Source organism: Notamacropus eugenii, chromosome 4 (genome assembly GCF_028372415.1).
Source record: "Notamacropus eugenii isolate mMacEug1 chromosome 4, mMacEug1.pri_v2, whole genome shotgun sequence".
Lineage (NCBI taxonomy): Eukaryota > Metazoa > Chordata > Mammalia > Diprotodontia > Macropodidae > Notamacropus > Notamacropus eugenii.
In genome coordinates this window covers 61,993,136-62,007,295 of record NC_092875.1, presented here as the reverse complement: position 1 = coordinate 62,007,295, position 14,160 = coordinate 61,993,136, and the positions used below count along the sequence as shown (strand labels likewise).

Here is a 14,160-nt window from a genome sequence, read left to right as displayed (position 1 = left end):
ATTTAAAACTAAAGTTTCATTCAACTTCATCTCCTCCCTTTACAATAGACACACAATCAGCTGTAGTCCAATAGTAAGCAGATAGGATTCCCCCTTGATGCTCTATAACTTCCATCTTGACCTATCCTACTAAAAGGCCAGGTGATAAAGGAAAACTCCACCACTATATTGCAAGATTTCTCCCCCAAGTCCCTCACTACATTGGATTGGCTAGATGCATGTCAGATAACGACCAGGAAAAGGTAGTGCAGAGATATGATAATGATCCAATAAGAAAGGTAAACCTGTGCTTCTTGACTGTACACTTTGGAGCAAACTAGAAAGATCATTTATCAGAGAATCAATTTTACATATGGTTACTTTCAAGAAGGCAGCAATTTGTCAGGCAGTGGCAAACTGACCCAAGTTTGACTTAACATCACAAATGTAGTTGCTTCTACCAAAGACAGTTTTGCATTTGGATTCCTAAAGGGGCCCTTCAGGAAAGGACCCTTTTGCTAGACTAGGATTCTGTAGGCTAAAAACTATACCCTTTCCCCCAAATTTGCTAATAACAATTGCATCCACAGAATACACTGAACCCATAGATAAAAGTTCTCCAAGATGTTGAGGGGATCCAATTTGGAGAATTTACAGAAAGATTACAGATGACAATTATATAGCATGAGACTGGATGTATGTATAGTGAACTAGACCATTAGAAGGGATACCCATGAAATCAGATTATAGATCACTACAGCAATAACAATTACCACTTATACAGGGTGTCCCCAAAGTCGTAATTTTAGTACACTAAAACTTTCGGGACACTCTATATGGTGCTTTAAGGTTTACAAAATGTTTTCCAAATAACAATTCGGCAAGGAAGGGAACACAAGTATTATTTCAATGTTACCAATGGAGAAGCTGGATCTGAGGGAGGTTAAGGGACTTGTCTACATGTAGGAGTTACTGTTCCACTGAGATAAAGGAACCTAGAATCTGGAATCAGATTCCAGTAACTCTACCAGTTACTCTACCAGTAACTCTGCCAGTATGACTTTGGGTATGTAACTTAGGCTCTCTCAGCCTCAGTTTCCTCCTCTGCAAAACAAGAAGCTTGGACTAGATACAAGATCTTATCCTGGGGTCTCTGGAGAGATGGAGGGGGAGGAGGAATAAGGGAGGCCAACTTGGAACTCTAAATATTTTCGTAACTATATTGAATATAATTGGCTTTCTTTGTAATCCTCTGTACAGTCAGTTTTCACTTACTGTAAGTGGCTCCTTTCTTGGACCTCCCCCCACCCTTAAGGGGCTTTCTATGGTCCTACCCCTTTGATGACTTCAACACCTGGAAAAAGGATCTTAGCCCCAGGCTGTACTTGCACTTCAGCTGGCTGCTGGCCGTCACATATGCATAATGCAAATTTCCATGAAGCTAGAACTGTCTGTATTTTCCATGACACCATCCCTGATGGTCTAGACTCTAGTGCATCTCTAAGATCCATCACAGTTCTAACGTCTAAATGGGAAGTTCCAAGGTTCCATAGGATTCCTGCTGTGTTTCAGGGAGTCATCGAAGGGGGCTAAGTGAGGAAAACCTGATTCCAACTTCTGCCTCTAACATTTACTAGTTCTGTGTCTCTAGGTGAGTGACTTGTCATCTCTCAGCCTCAGTATCCTCATCTGTAAAATGAGAACAGTAACAACACCTATCTCAGAAGGTTTTTGTGAGGATCAAATAATATAGGTAAAGTGCTTTGCATACCTTAAAGCAATATAGAAGCTGCGATTACGATTACTTTAGACTTGGGCATCAGTAAGACCCAGGTTGAATCTTGTTTCAGACATGTGACTCTAGGCAAACCATTCCACACATCTGTCTGCCTTAACTTTTCAGTGCATCCTGGGCCATCTCCAGCCATCCTGATGAATATAAGGCCACTGGACCCAGATGGCTCTGGAGGAGAAAGTGAGGCTGGTGACCTTGCACAGCCCCGCCTCACTCAAATCAAAGTCAACTGCAAGTCATGGCATCATCTTGATGTCATGGTCCTCTTGGAGAATAAAGGACAAACATAACAACAACCAGCCCTAACATCCTTTTCTGTTGGGGAGGGGGAGGTGTTAATCTGATGGCCTCTAGGGTCTCTGCCAGGTCTAAATTTAGATGTGTTTCCCTTAAGTTGGTATAAAATTCAAGGACCTACTGAGAAAGTTCTTTATTGATTAACCAAAATTTAGAGGAAAGAATGAATCAACAAGTATTGATTAAGTGTCTGCTTTGTGTCAGATACTCTGCCAGATGCTGGATATACAAAGGCAAAAGTAAAACAGCCCTGCCCTAATGGCACTCAGTCTAATGGGGATACTTGTACAGACAAGAACAGACAGCAAGGTTAATTTGTAGAGGAAGTTACTTTACAATAGGTGGCAGAAAGGAGAAGACTACAGGAGGATTCATGTGGAAAACAGACTGGCAAATCATGGCCCACAGGCCCAGTCCAGCCATTCTTAGCTCTGGGTATTCAACAATAGAGGGCAGAACTGGACCCTGATGGAGAAGGTGATATCTGAGCTGAACACTTATGTGATGTCAGGACCCTGGGTTTTAGTCCTAGTTCTGTCATTAAATACCTATATGACTTTGTGTAAATCTTTGGACCCAAGTTTTCTCTTGTCAATCAAGGATAACACCGACCACTCGGGGTCACATATTTCATCACTACATAATAGTCAGCTATCAAGTCCTCCACCCAGACCATGACTGCCATGACTCTCCCTACTTTTACCCTCTGCATACACTCTGGACCTCAAGAAACCCTGCCTCTAGTCCTCCAGATGCTAATCTACTCATCTCTGGAGTACCTCTCATGGGCATTTATTCTTAATTGAGTTGAGTGCAGCTTACATCACTTATCCCACTGTATTTACTAACTGGTTGCAGACACCATACCATGCTTTACTTCAACATCTCATCCAGCGGTCCACCTAGACGACATTGCTGGTTTGCTATGAGCATGTTCATCCCTCTCCCTACTTTCCACTTCTGCAAGTAGAAACAACTGACTATCCTACACATCAACTCACCAACTGATTCCCTAGACCAACAATCTCTTATATGTTGTCTTCTCTTTTTAATACTTTTATCCCCTGGGAAATGCTTGTTGACTAATAAATGATGTCATTTATTCATTCATTCACTGCAGGAAATGCACGTTGTAAACTTTAAAGTTTCTAGGAGTACCCGCATGGTGCAGTAGATAGAATGCCAGGCCTGAAGTTTTCCTGAGTTCAAATCTGGCCTCAGACACTTACTAGCTTGTATGATCCTGGGCAAGTCACTCAACCCTCTCTGTCTTAGTTCCTCATCTGTAAAATGAGTTGGAGAAGGAAATGGCAAACTACTCCAGTATCTTTGCCAAGAAAACCCCAAACAGGGTCACAAAGAGTTGGACATAATTGAAAAACAGCCAACAAAATCTTAAAGGTTTTGCTACAGAAATTAACATTCTCATTATTATTAAAGCATATTGTATCCCAAAATTAGTACAAACCCCTCTCCTGCAAACTAGCTAAAGGACAGAGTCTATCTTTCCTCCTGCACTCTCTGGTTGTGTGTATACTACAAAATTCTGTCCTGGGCTCATTTCTTTCTATACGTTTTCAGCTTCCCATGTTTCATCATTATCTCTATGCCAGAACTTCCAGATGTACAGATCCAGTCCTAGTCTCTTTCCTGAACCCCAGGCCCACAAGACTCACCACCTCTTGGGCATTTTGAACTAGATGCACTCTACGGCATCTCAAACTGAACAGGTTCAAAGCAGAACTCCCTATGTCCCCTCCCCTCCCCAGCCTACCCCATTTTGAGCTTCTCTTTTCCCATAAGGGCACCTCCAATCCTTCTCGTTTGCCCAGGTTTACAACTTTGGAACAATCTTCAGAAAACCTCCACTGATCCTCACACCGCAGACCCACTAAGTTGCCAGGTTTTGTTGATTCTCCCTGCACCACATTTCTCACGTCCCACTCACACGGCTCTCCTTACTTCTTGCTCAGACAACCACCACCTCCTAAATCAGTCTCCCTGCAATCCAACCTACCCTCCACATAGATGAATATTCCTGAAGCACACATCTGACTGCACTACTTCTCTGCTCAAAAAACTCCAGTGCCTCTCCTTTCCCTTTGGAATAGAATACAAATTCCTCTGTTTGGTTTGGAAAGTGCTTCATAACAGAAGAAGAAAATAAGTATTTCCTCAACTCCCACTATGTGCCAGGTATTGTGCTAAATGTTTCCCAAAATATTATTTATTGAATTCTCACTACCCCCATTATCGGGTGAGGAAACAGAGACAGAGGTTGAGTTACATGCCAAGGGTAGTGAGTGTCTAAGGATGGATTTGAGCTCACCCTGACTAGAGGCCCAGCATGCTGTGCACTGTGGCGCCCCCTCCTGGCTTCTAATAAGACAGCTGCAGACTAAGCCATTATTCCCCTTCATATACAACATCCCTTTCCATCTGGTCACCTTTCCACAGGCTCCCCTCTCCTCTCCCAACTCTGGTTCTCACAATTGGTCTTCCAGTTCTATTTTCTGCATAAGGCCTTTCTTGAAACCTTCAGGAAGATTTAGGGCCTCCCTCTGAACCAATTACCTTGTATTTCCCTTGCACATATTTTTCTATTTATATGTCATTTCCAACCAAAAGAATCTAAGTTCCTTGAAGGCAGGGGCAGTTGGTTTTGAACTTTGTATTCCCAGAATCTAACATAGTACTTGGTACATGGCAGATGCTTAATAAATGCTGATTTATTGACTGATATAGGCTGGTAACGATTTAGGGGAGCAAACTCAGATATTTTTAGAAAATACTTATTTGTTTTCACTTCCTTCCCTCCACCCCCTGCAAAAAAAAAAAGCAAACCTGGCTGTTCTAAGGCATCCCAGAAGGGGAACAGGATGACTTCTTGCATAGCCTTGAGGCAGAATCTGGCCACGGTCTTGGCCAGACTTCTTAGTATTTGGAGGAGCAACACAGAGAGGAGAAAGGTAGTCCTCTCCCACCAGCCTCAATGAACCAATTGCCTGCCATCACTGATGCCTCCTTCAAGGACTGACAAAACCAACAACAAAATAGTGTCAGAGGTGGGTTGAAGGGCTTCAGAAACCAAGGAGAAAAAAAAACTGCCTTATTCTGCAATGATTCTCACTGACAGCAAAAGCAAGTGCCTAAAAGACTATGAACTGGTTTCTAATAGACCACAAGTAAGCAGAAATGCCTGCAGGGCAGGATAACCCTTGGCCCATCTGGGCTGCCTCACCCACCCAATTCTAAAAGTCAGAGATGGCCAGAGAAACAGAATGGTAGGAACTAGAGAGATAATAACCCCTCATCCTAAGGGTGGGGAAAACGAACCCTAGGGAAGTGAAGGGACTTAAATGTACCAAAGAACCCTTCAAAAGACACAAAGACAAGCAGGACAACTTGGAAAAGAATTGTTGAATTTATTATAAATACTTTTTGTTTTAAAATGAGCTCTACATAATAAATACTTTTAAAGTCCTCTTTAAAAAAAAAACACCTCTTTTTTCTCATTTACTTTATGTCTGGAAATGTTCATTTTGGGTATGTTTGTGAACTTTGAATTTTAGCAAATTACCGTAGACAATGCCGGGACGTGAGGCAGAGGAGCTGGTAAAGAGAAGGAAATAATCCTGAATTTTATGAGAGTGAGATTAATAGCATCAGCTATGTATAGCTCTGGTACACAGAGGGAAGGCATTGTTCTCAGACAATGTAAAACAATTCTGGAAGCAAAACAAGGAGATGCAGTCTTCAAAGTTGAAGTTTTTTAGTGGCACTGGGGATTAAAAGGGAAAGTTACAGGGACCAATTGAGCACAATATTTTAATAGTTTGCCAAGAGTTTAAACAACTCCATGAGATTCAAATACCATGTGGAGGTGAGCTCACTGCCAGGGAGTAGAGACAAGAGCTGAGAAAAAATGGAGGTTGGTGGCAAGCGCCCCAGAGAAACAGCAGAAAACCTGGGTCTGTAGGTTGACTCTGATATCTGTTGTGCAAGTATCTGTTTTCTGAGATTCAGGAGCCTCACCTGTCAGAGAGGAGATAATACTTGTGTGACAGACTTTGGAGAAATACTCTGTACTCTTTTCAGTAGTAAAGTATACTGCTCAGTAGCTAGGGAATCAGAAATAAAACTGCCCCTGCCCTCAGGGGCTTATATTCTATGGGCTGGGAGGGACTGGATGAACAACATGCACACACAGAAGTAAATCTTAAATACAGTATCTGCTACATGCTTAAACAATGATTTTTGAATGAATTAAAGTGACTTTCCCAGGTCATACAATTAGATAACAGCAAAGCCAATACAATTAAAACCCAGGTTTTGATTCCAGATCCAGGATTCTTTCTGCTACGCTTTGCTGAAGTCTTTCTATTTAAGCATCTGTGGTTTCTTTAGGGCAGTTATTCTTTCCAGTGACGCAGCTCATCACCTCTCTAAAAGTCAAGAGACAGTCTAGAAGTTGTTATGGTTCAAAGATTCATTGCCCTGTTATCAATTGGTGATGAACCCTTCTGAATATGCTTGGTGGGTCCTTGGACAACACAGAGTCCATCACTGGACCCATGTTCAAAGCCTATGCAACTTCAGAGGACCAGGCACCGCTTGAGCTCCACTGTCATGACCTTTGAAAATCAAGTGTCCCTGAACCTCACCATGACAATATATCAGACTAAGCCTTTAGCATTTGGAATAGTATCCCTTTATACCCTGAGGAATTCTGGGGGAGCTAGAGGGAGATATAGTGTTTTTGACTACTTCAGAGTTCTGCCCTAAAAGAAAACAAATCTCCCTCCTAGCCTGAGATGCTTCTAAAGGAATTTGACTCAACTGGGAGTTTCTGAAGGAAAAATACACTAATAATGGACACCTACAGACATGCCCCCCAAGTTAGGCAACAGAAACGTTGATGAATGCAGTTCTCTGCTCCACCCCAATACTACAGACTTTTATCAGATTCCAAGAACAATTCCAAGCTTTATCTAACTTCACCAGGCCATCTCTTCTGAGGTTCCTGCTGCTGCTACCTCTTTAAGAAGGGGTGAGGAGGGAAGTATTTTTCCCCTTCCCTCTCAACAGGGGTAAGACCACTTAGTAACTCACTCAGTTCCTTTCACCACAGGACATTTTACCTCTTTCTATAAATTCATACCTATAGCACACCTCAAGAGAACGAGGGAAGCAGGGCTTTACAGAAAAGGCAGGGGGCTGGGGTAGGGCCATCTTTAAAATCAATGAAAAATCTAGAATGGGATTAAAGGAAATGTGGAGGAGGGGGGCAGAGAGAGAGAGGTAAAGAGTACAAAGAGAGAAATCAGTAACTAAAAATTTTTAAAAGTACCACTGAAAAATTTTCTCAGAAATTGGACTGTAGCCCCACTGCTCATAGCACTGCTAGAAGAGCAGGGCCAAACTTCCTTTGTCATGCCAGGAAACTTCGAGCAAAGGAACAAGTAAAGATAAGCATAACTTCACGCAGTTGGCAGAGAAGAAGGCCCCTCCATACCTCAGAACTCATTCTGGTACAAAGCAGAAGCAAGGGTTTAGGAGGAGGTAGAGGACTGGAGATTTACTGAGTTCAATTCCACTGACCAGTAGAACTTGTAAATCTAAGTTTAAGTTGCTAAGTGAAGTTGATTCTTTGGAACTGAGATCAGAAGCCAGCTATTAGCATGCAGAAGACATACCAAATTTTTTCAGAAGTTATCTTGGAAATAGGTCTGTAATTTTGGAGGGGCCTGCCAAGTGTTCTGGAGTAACAACCTAACAAGAAGAGACCATTAAAGTGGTAAAGGTCAAAAGAGGCAACAAGAGCACAAAGGAGAAAATAGAAAATCCTGCCATTTCCTCTAGTTTGTGAGGAGTAGCAGCTAAAAACTAGGTGATCTTTGGAATAAAAAATTGGTAAGAAAATAGACCCAAACAAGCAAAATAGAAACACTTCTAACTCCAAGTTTGGGATCAAGGGCAAATAATCCCTTGTGTGGACACGGCTCCATATGCTATATAGGCCTAGCCCAAATTTCTAGGATAGGCTGACATGTTTATTCTCTAACGATTGATTAGCTTACAGTTAATAGCTGTAAGAGTGTTGAAATATCAGTTAAGGGCGACAAAGTCATCTTTTGTCTTGTTACTCTTAAGAATTTTTTTGGAACCTACCTTACAGGGGTGGGGAGCTCTTACTCAATTCAATATTCTCAGTTCTTGAGCATTAAACAATTCAGCACCATTTACTAGTTTTTCCATAAAAATAGGCAAAGAAGCAATGGTATTCTGCATCAAGGGAAGCAACATTTCCATTCCTCTAGTCAGTTCGCTCGCTCGGAGTCATCTTTGGCTCCTTTTCTCTTCATCTGAATCCATCCCTTTCTTAGCATTTGTACTACCACACCTTAATTCAGACTCTAATCTACTCAGCCAAATAGCCTAAGTGATCTCCTAGCCTTCATCCCATCTTACACACCACTTTCGTATTGATCCTCCTAATGAATAGATTTAATTCTATCATTCTATAGCTCCAGGACCCTCAATGGTTCCCCACTGCCTACCAAATCAAGTCCAAACTCCTTAGTCTCTCTATAATCTAAGTCCAACCTATATTTCTAGCTGTAATTTCTACTACTGTCCTTCACCTACTTATTCTATATTGAAGAAAAACTGCATTCCACACCTTCTCCTGACAACATCCTTAACTTTATCACATCTGCTCAAGCTGTTTCCACGGCTTGGAATTCACTTTTCCCCAATTCATCCTTTAGTCAAGGACCATATCAAATACCTCTTCTTCCAGGAAAACTTCCTAGATCCTTCAAGTCAGAAATGTTCTCTTCTTTATTTGATCTCAAAGAACTTTCTAGTCCCCTTATGCATTGACATGTGTATCACATATCGTATCTCCACTACTCCACTGAAACCTGCTGGAGTGCATGAACTAAGTTTTCTTTAATTTTGTACCTCTTCAGTGCTAAGTACAAAAATTAATAAATTTTTGCTTTTGAATATCTATCATTTGACATATATTCAAGGAATATAAACAATTTCCATGTTCAGGAAAACTGCTCCCACAAATTGTGCACACTCATCACTGATGTTATATGGACTATGAAACTGGCCATTATCTTAGAGACTTAAATTATATTCTTCTCTCTGCCAGCAATGTTTTGGTCGATAACCCAGCACAGAGCTATTTCTGGCATAGGCTCATGCAACTATTTATGAAATAGTTCAGGCTTGCCAAAGGAAAGCTAGAAATTTTTGCCAAAGAACCTGAAAAGGTACTGAATTAACCACTTGGTGGCTAGGCATGCTGGGGATGAAGGAGGTCAGTTTGTAAAAGCACAGCTAAATCATGGGAGGAAAAGTACCATCTGCCACAGGCCAAACTTCCCTGGAATATCCCTTTGGGAAATCCTGGGGAATTGATAGTAAGTGCAGAGAGCACCACCTACTGCACCCTTCTGGACATGCAACAGAGAAAAGATTAGGTTAAAACACTTGCAAAACCAACTCTGCTCTCCTCAGAGCTACTAAGGAGCATATAAGCCCTTGATTTAGTTGAGTTCAATGGGATCCTAATTTCTTGCTGAACGCTAGATTTTAAGGCCTGAAAAGCAAAATAGTCTTTCTCCAGGAATAAAGTAGCCTTTCTCCACAATGTGATGCCAGTTTAGAAATCTGGACTTGGATCTCCCACTATTCTCTTCTCAGCACATATACTCTAATTCCAGCCATGCTAAATTATTTGCTGCCTCCGAAGTTTTATATCATAGGATTTAGAAAGAGAACGTACATCAGATCCCTCAGACAAGAAGTTAAATGACTTACGCAATCACCCAGATATAGTAGACTAGCAAAGGAGGTAAAGTGAGGCCCTTTAATTCTCTGGTATTCTTTCCACTGCACACCAGAGCCTAGGCTTTTCTGTCCATCACATGGTGACAAAACAAGTACTAGGCTTGAAGTCAGGAAGATCAGGGTTTCTATTCTATCTCAGACTCTTATGTCACTAGAATCTAGATTTTCTCATCTATAAAATGGGAATAACAGTCCTTGCAGTACCTACCTCACAGGATTATTGTGAGGCTCAAAATTAGTTAATGGGCAAAATCTTTTGCAAATTTTAAAGTGCTATACAAATGTCAGGTATGACTATTATTTATAACTCTCAATTTTTCTTCAGCATTTTACATTCCAAAACGTATCCATGCACATGTCTTACAACTTTTACTTGTTGAGGGGAAAGGTTTTATGTATCATCGAATCCACCCTAACGAAAGCACGGTGCAAATGTTTATCTAATGCACGATTCAATCTTATGTTCCTTAAGTAGGGGAAAAGAAGAACAGCAGAAACACACGAGACTTCCAAAGGGTGAGAGAGAGAGAGAGAGAGAGAGAGAGAGAGAGAGAGAGAGAGAGAATGTGTGTGTGTGTGGTATTTCCTTAACTAGGACTGACTCAAGTACTTCATTTTTCTTCCCCAAACACCCCTCATGCATCCTGTGACATCTAGCCAAAATCTTAAAGAATTGTTGGACTGCCCTGGAACAAAAAAACAACCCTTACTGCATATGATTTCTCTTCGCTGAACAGGAACCAAATTAAAAAATATTTTTTCCTTGATCTTCAGAGAAAGAGTCCGTAGTATTATGTGTAAAAGAACCCCTCCCTCCCAAACAAACAAATCTCTAATCACTCACTAAGAACTAAGTCCTACTATTCCTCATTTGTCTTCTCAATAGTGTGCAAACATCTGAGATAAAGTTAAATTACACAACGGGATAATGGAATGCCTTTTTTTTCAGGAGGAGGAAGAATCACTGAGAGAGATGCTTCTCTGAACCAAAAAGTAGGAATTGTTTGCTGAAGTTAAAATAATGGGTGTCTGGGGGGAAGTGACCATTCCATCGTAAGAGGGCCTCTTGATAGAGAAGAAGAGAAAAGCTGAGCTTAGTTGGAAGGAACCCTAGATTTGGGAAAAGTAGTTTTCAAAGAGTCTAGAAAGGCTAAGTAGAACCATCTTCTTTCAAAAGTCTACATGGGAAACCAGGCCAAAAGGACAGGGAAGTTCTCAAGAATGACATTCTGAAGACATAAATGACTGAAGTAAAGAACAAAAGGGAGAGCAACCTAAAGAGACTGATGGAGACACACTGAGAACTCATCAACCAACTGAAATTTTCAAAAGATGGGCATAGAAGAAGATGATACCTAAAGACCAGTAAGGAACACCAAGTACTAACAGACCTATAAGATTAGGGTCAGAAGTATGAAAGCTCAGAATGATCTGAGGTTGGTGATGAATATCAAGAATAACAACAAAAAAGAAAGAAAAACAATTTGTGTTTAACTGAGGCCTGGTATAGTGCATTATTACCCTGATAGGTCACACTCAATACTTATTATATCAAGTTACAGAATCCAAATAAAGAGTTTACAATGAGTAAAAAAATTCCAAGTGAAGGCTGAACAATATAACCAAAGTAGGGGTCGAGGCTGAAGAGAAGTCACTCCTTCAAGGAGCCAGCCCTTCTGCTCCTGTTTCCCCAACATGGGCTTTGAGATAAAATGTAGCCCAGAGTCCCAGAGTGGGCAGGGCCCCAGAAGGCAGCTAAGTCGCTCTGAAACAGCACCACTAAGCAGTCAACCAGCCTTGCTATGGGGAAGGCACCACACCAGTTAGGGAGTGTAGGAGGACTGGAGGAAGAAAGACCTAAATAATGGAATTGGATAGCAAATAGAAACAGATCATTTTCTTTTGTATTAGGTTCTATTTTGTTTTATGGTTTCTCCCATTCAGCTTAATTCTTCTATGCAACATTTATTTAATAGGAATGTACGTGTAGAAGCTATATAAGATTGTATGCCGTCTCAGGGAGGGAGGAGGGAATAAGGGGAAGGGAGGGGAAAAAAGACTTAAATACAAAAATTCTGCAGCAGACACTAGCAAGTCACTTAAATTCCATCAACCTCTGTTTTCTCAACTATCAAATAACAGTAACACCTATAACAGCACCTATCTCACAGACTGTTGTGTGGATCGAAGGCAACATAAAGCACTTTAGCACAGAGGCTGACACATCGGCGCTTAAGAAATGCTTGTCTTCCTCCCTTCCCCCTTCCTGAAGGTGACCATTTCACTCTGTACAATTCTAAGTCATAGCACCACAGAGTTTGGATGGCTAAAAGTTTTTCTTTATCTCAAGCCCAAATCTTCTTTTCTACAACTGCTACCCTCTGCTTCTGGTTCTGTCTTCTAGAGCAGGGGTGTCAAACTCAAACAGAAAACCACATATTACCATCATCTAGGTTCTACCATATTTTCATTCTTCATTTCCCAATTACATTTGAATCTGGTTTGTAACAGGCTGCATGTATGACTCCTCTGCTCTATAGTTAAATGGAACGAGGCTAAATCCTCTTATACAACACAGACCTTCAAACATCTGAAGAAGGCAATCCTCTCTTTTTCAGGTTAATCATTCAAGGTACTTCAACCAGTTCTTATAGGACATAGTTCTCAATCTTCTCTCCAACTTGGTCACCCTTTCAGACATGTTCCAGTTTGTCAATGTCCTTTTTAAAATTCAGCATAACCAAAACTATATTTTAGAGAAGAAAACTAATGTCAAGAGAGGGGAAGGGACTTGTCCAAGGTCATTCAGTGAATGTGTGTCAGAGCCTTTGCTGCTCCTTCTCAATTTCTTCCTTCCCTAATTATTCTTATCCTGACCAAGCCAATTGAAAAGGCTCTTATTTTTGCCTTATACTTTCCCCCTAAGAGGCCAGTGAAACTCTCAAGCTTAAGTCTAGTTGCCAGCATGGCGTAAATGATACTTAAAGGCAGAAAATTTCCTCCAGTCTCAAAGAAGGTGACCCAGAAAGTGCCTTCCAGTGGAATGCAATGTTTCTAGATGACCCTAAACTAATTCTCTGTATACATTCATCTCCAAAGACCGTTAGGAATTTCTGAAGTAACCAAAGAAAGCACTGATGATTTCTGGGACTTGGTAAAGGGGCTCTTATCGTTTGAGCCTAAAATATAGTATTTATGATAAGAAGACAAAGGACTAAAAACAGTTGGGTGCTGAGCTTAGTGAGAAATAGAAATAGAAATAGAAAGAAATAGAAATAGAAATAGAAAGTCTTATCACAGCAAGAAGGTGGCAGAAACTAAATGAACTGGATTGGAAACTCTTGGCACCACCTTAGGTAGAAGCCCTGGAAAAGTTGAGAAATTTTTGAAGAACTATTCAAGTTCCCTGCCTATTTGTTCTTCTCAAATTTTAAGAATAGTTACCCCATTTTTTGAATGTCTTAGCATCAGTCAGGATCTCTGGCTTATTTCAAGGATCTCTGACTTTGTTGGTGCCTCAGTAAGGAGTCTTCTCAAGTTTAACAGCCAACATTCTGGTGATGTGTCCCTCCAATCTTACCTAGCCTTGGTCTTAGACCACACACAGACCCACAATATGGTACAAGGCTCGTACTCAAAGTCAGAATTTGCACTCCCCTTGGTCTAGGCCTTTGAGACTCCTAGGTCACTTTCATAGTGAGGCCCTGGAAGAGAGCATTTGAATAAAGTTGCCAAGTCAAAAAGTTTGGTTTCTCCTCTCCCAGAGTTGTTTCACTCAAAGTATAGTCAAAGGCTAATGTGGTAAGAATAATTCCAGAGGAGTCCCCCAGCCACCATTATCTCAGGTCTCCTTACCTTTCAGCAGGTCAGAGAGTGGAGGACCACAATCCCCGGGAATCGTATAGTCTCCTTTCCCGATGTTTTCAAATAATTTATAGATGTTGTCCCCTTCAAATGGGTAAAGACCTGTTGTAATGTTGTATCTTGAGTTGAAAGGAAAGAAAGACAGGGAGAAAAACATAAGTTTTCTGGTGAAATTCCCAAGTATAATCCTTTCCCTGCCCTAGGAATTTTCTAAAGGTTGTTAGTATTTTTTTGCTTCCTTGGACCCCTGCTGGTAGTTCTGTGAAGACTATGAATCCTTGTTTGGAATAATGTTTTTAAATGCATACCATAAAACACAAAGGGCTACAAAAGAAATTAAATATAAAGTAATAAAGTCA

At 40.9% G+C, this 14,160-nt stretch overlaps 1 protein-coding gene across 3 annotated transcripts in view; it reads right to left on the bottom strand.

Annotated features, from left to right (window-relative positions):
• Nucleotides 1–14,160, bottom strand: part of STK11 (serine/threonine kinase 11) — a 171,773-nt gene that overhangs the window by 58,969 nt on the left and 98,644 nt on the right. For all 3 annotated transcript variants that reach the window (XR_011965506.1, XM_072601371.1, XM_072601372.1), the window contains exon 6: nucleotides 13,793–13,920. Coding sequence is in view for 2 of the 3 variants with exons in the window: in XM_072601371.1 (XP_072457472.1) it covers nucleotides 13,793–13,920 (128 nt within the window). In the remaining variant the exon portion in view is untranslated. The remainder of the gene's footprint in view (nucleotides 1–13,792; nucleotides 13,921–14,160) is intronic.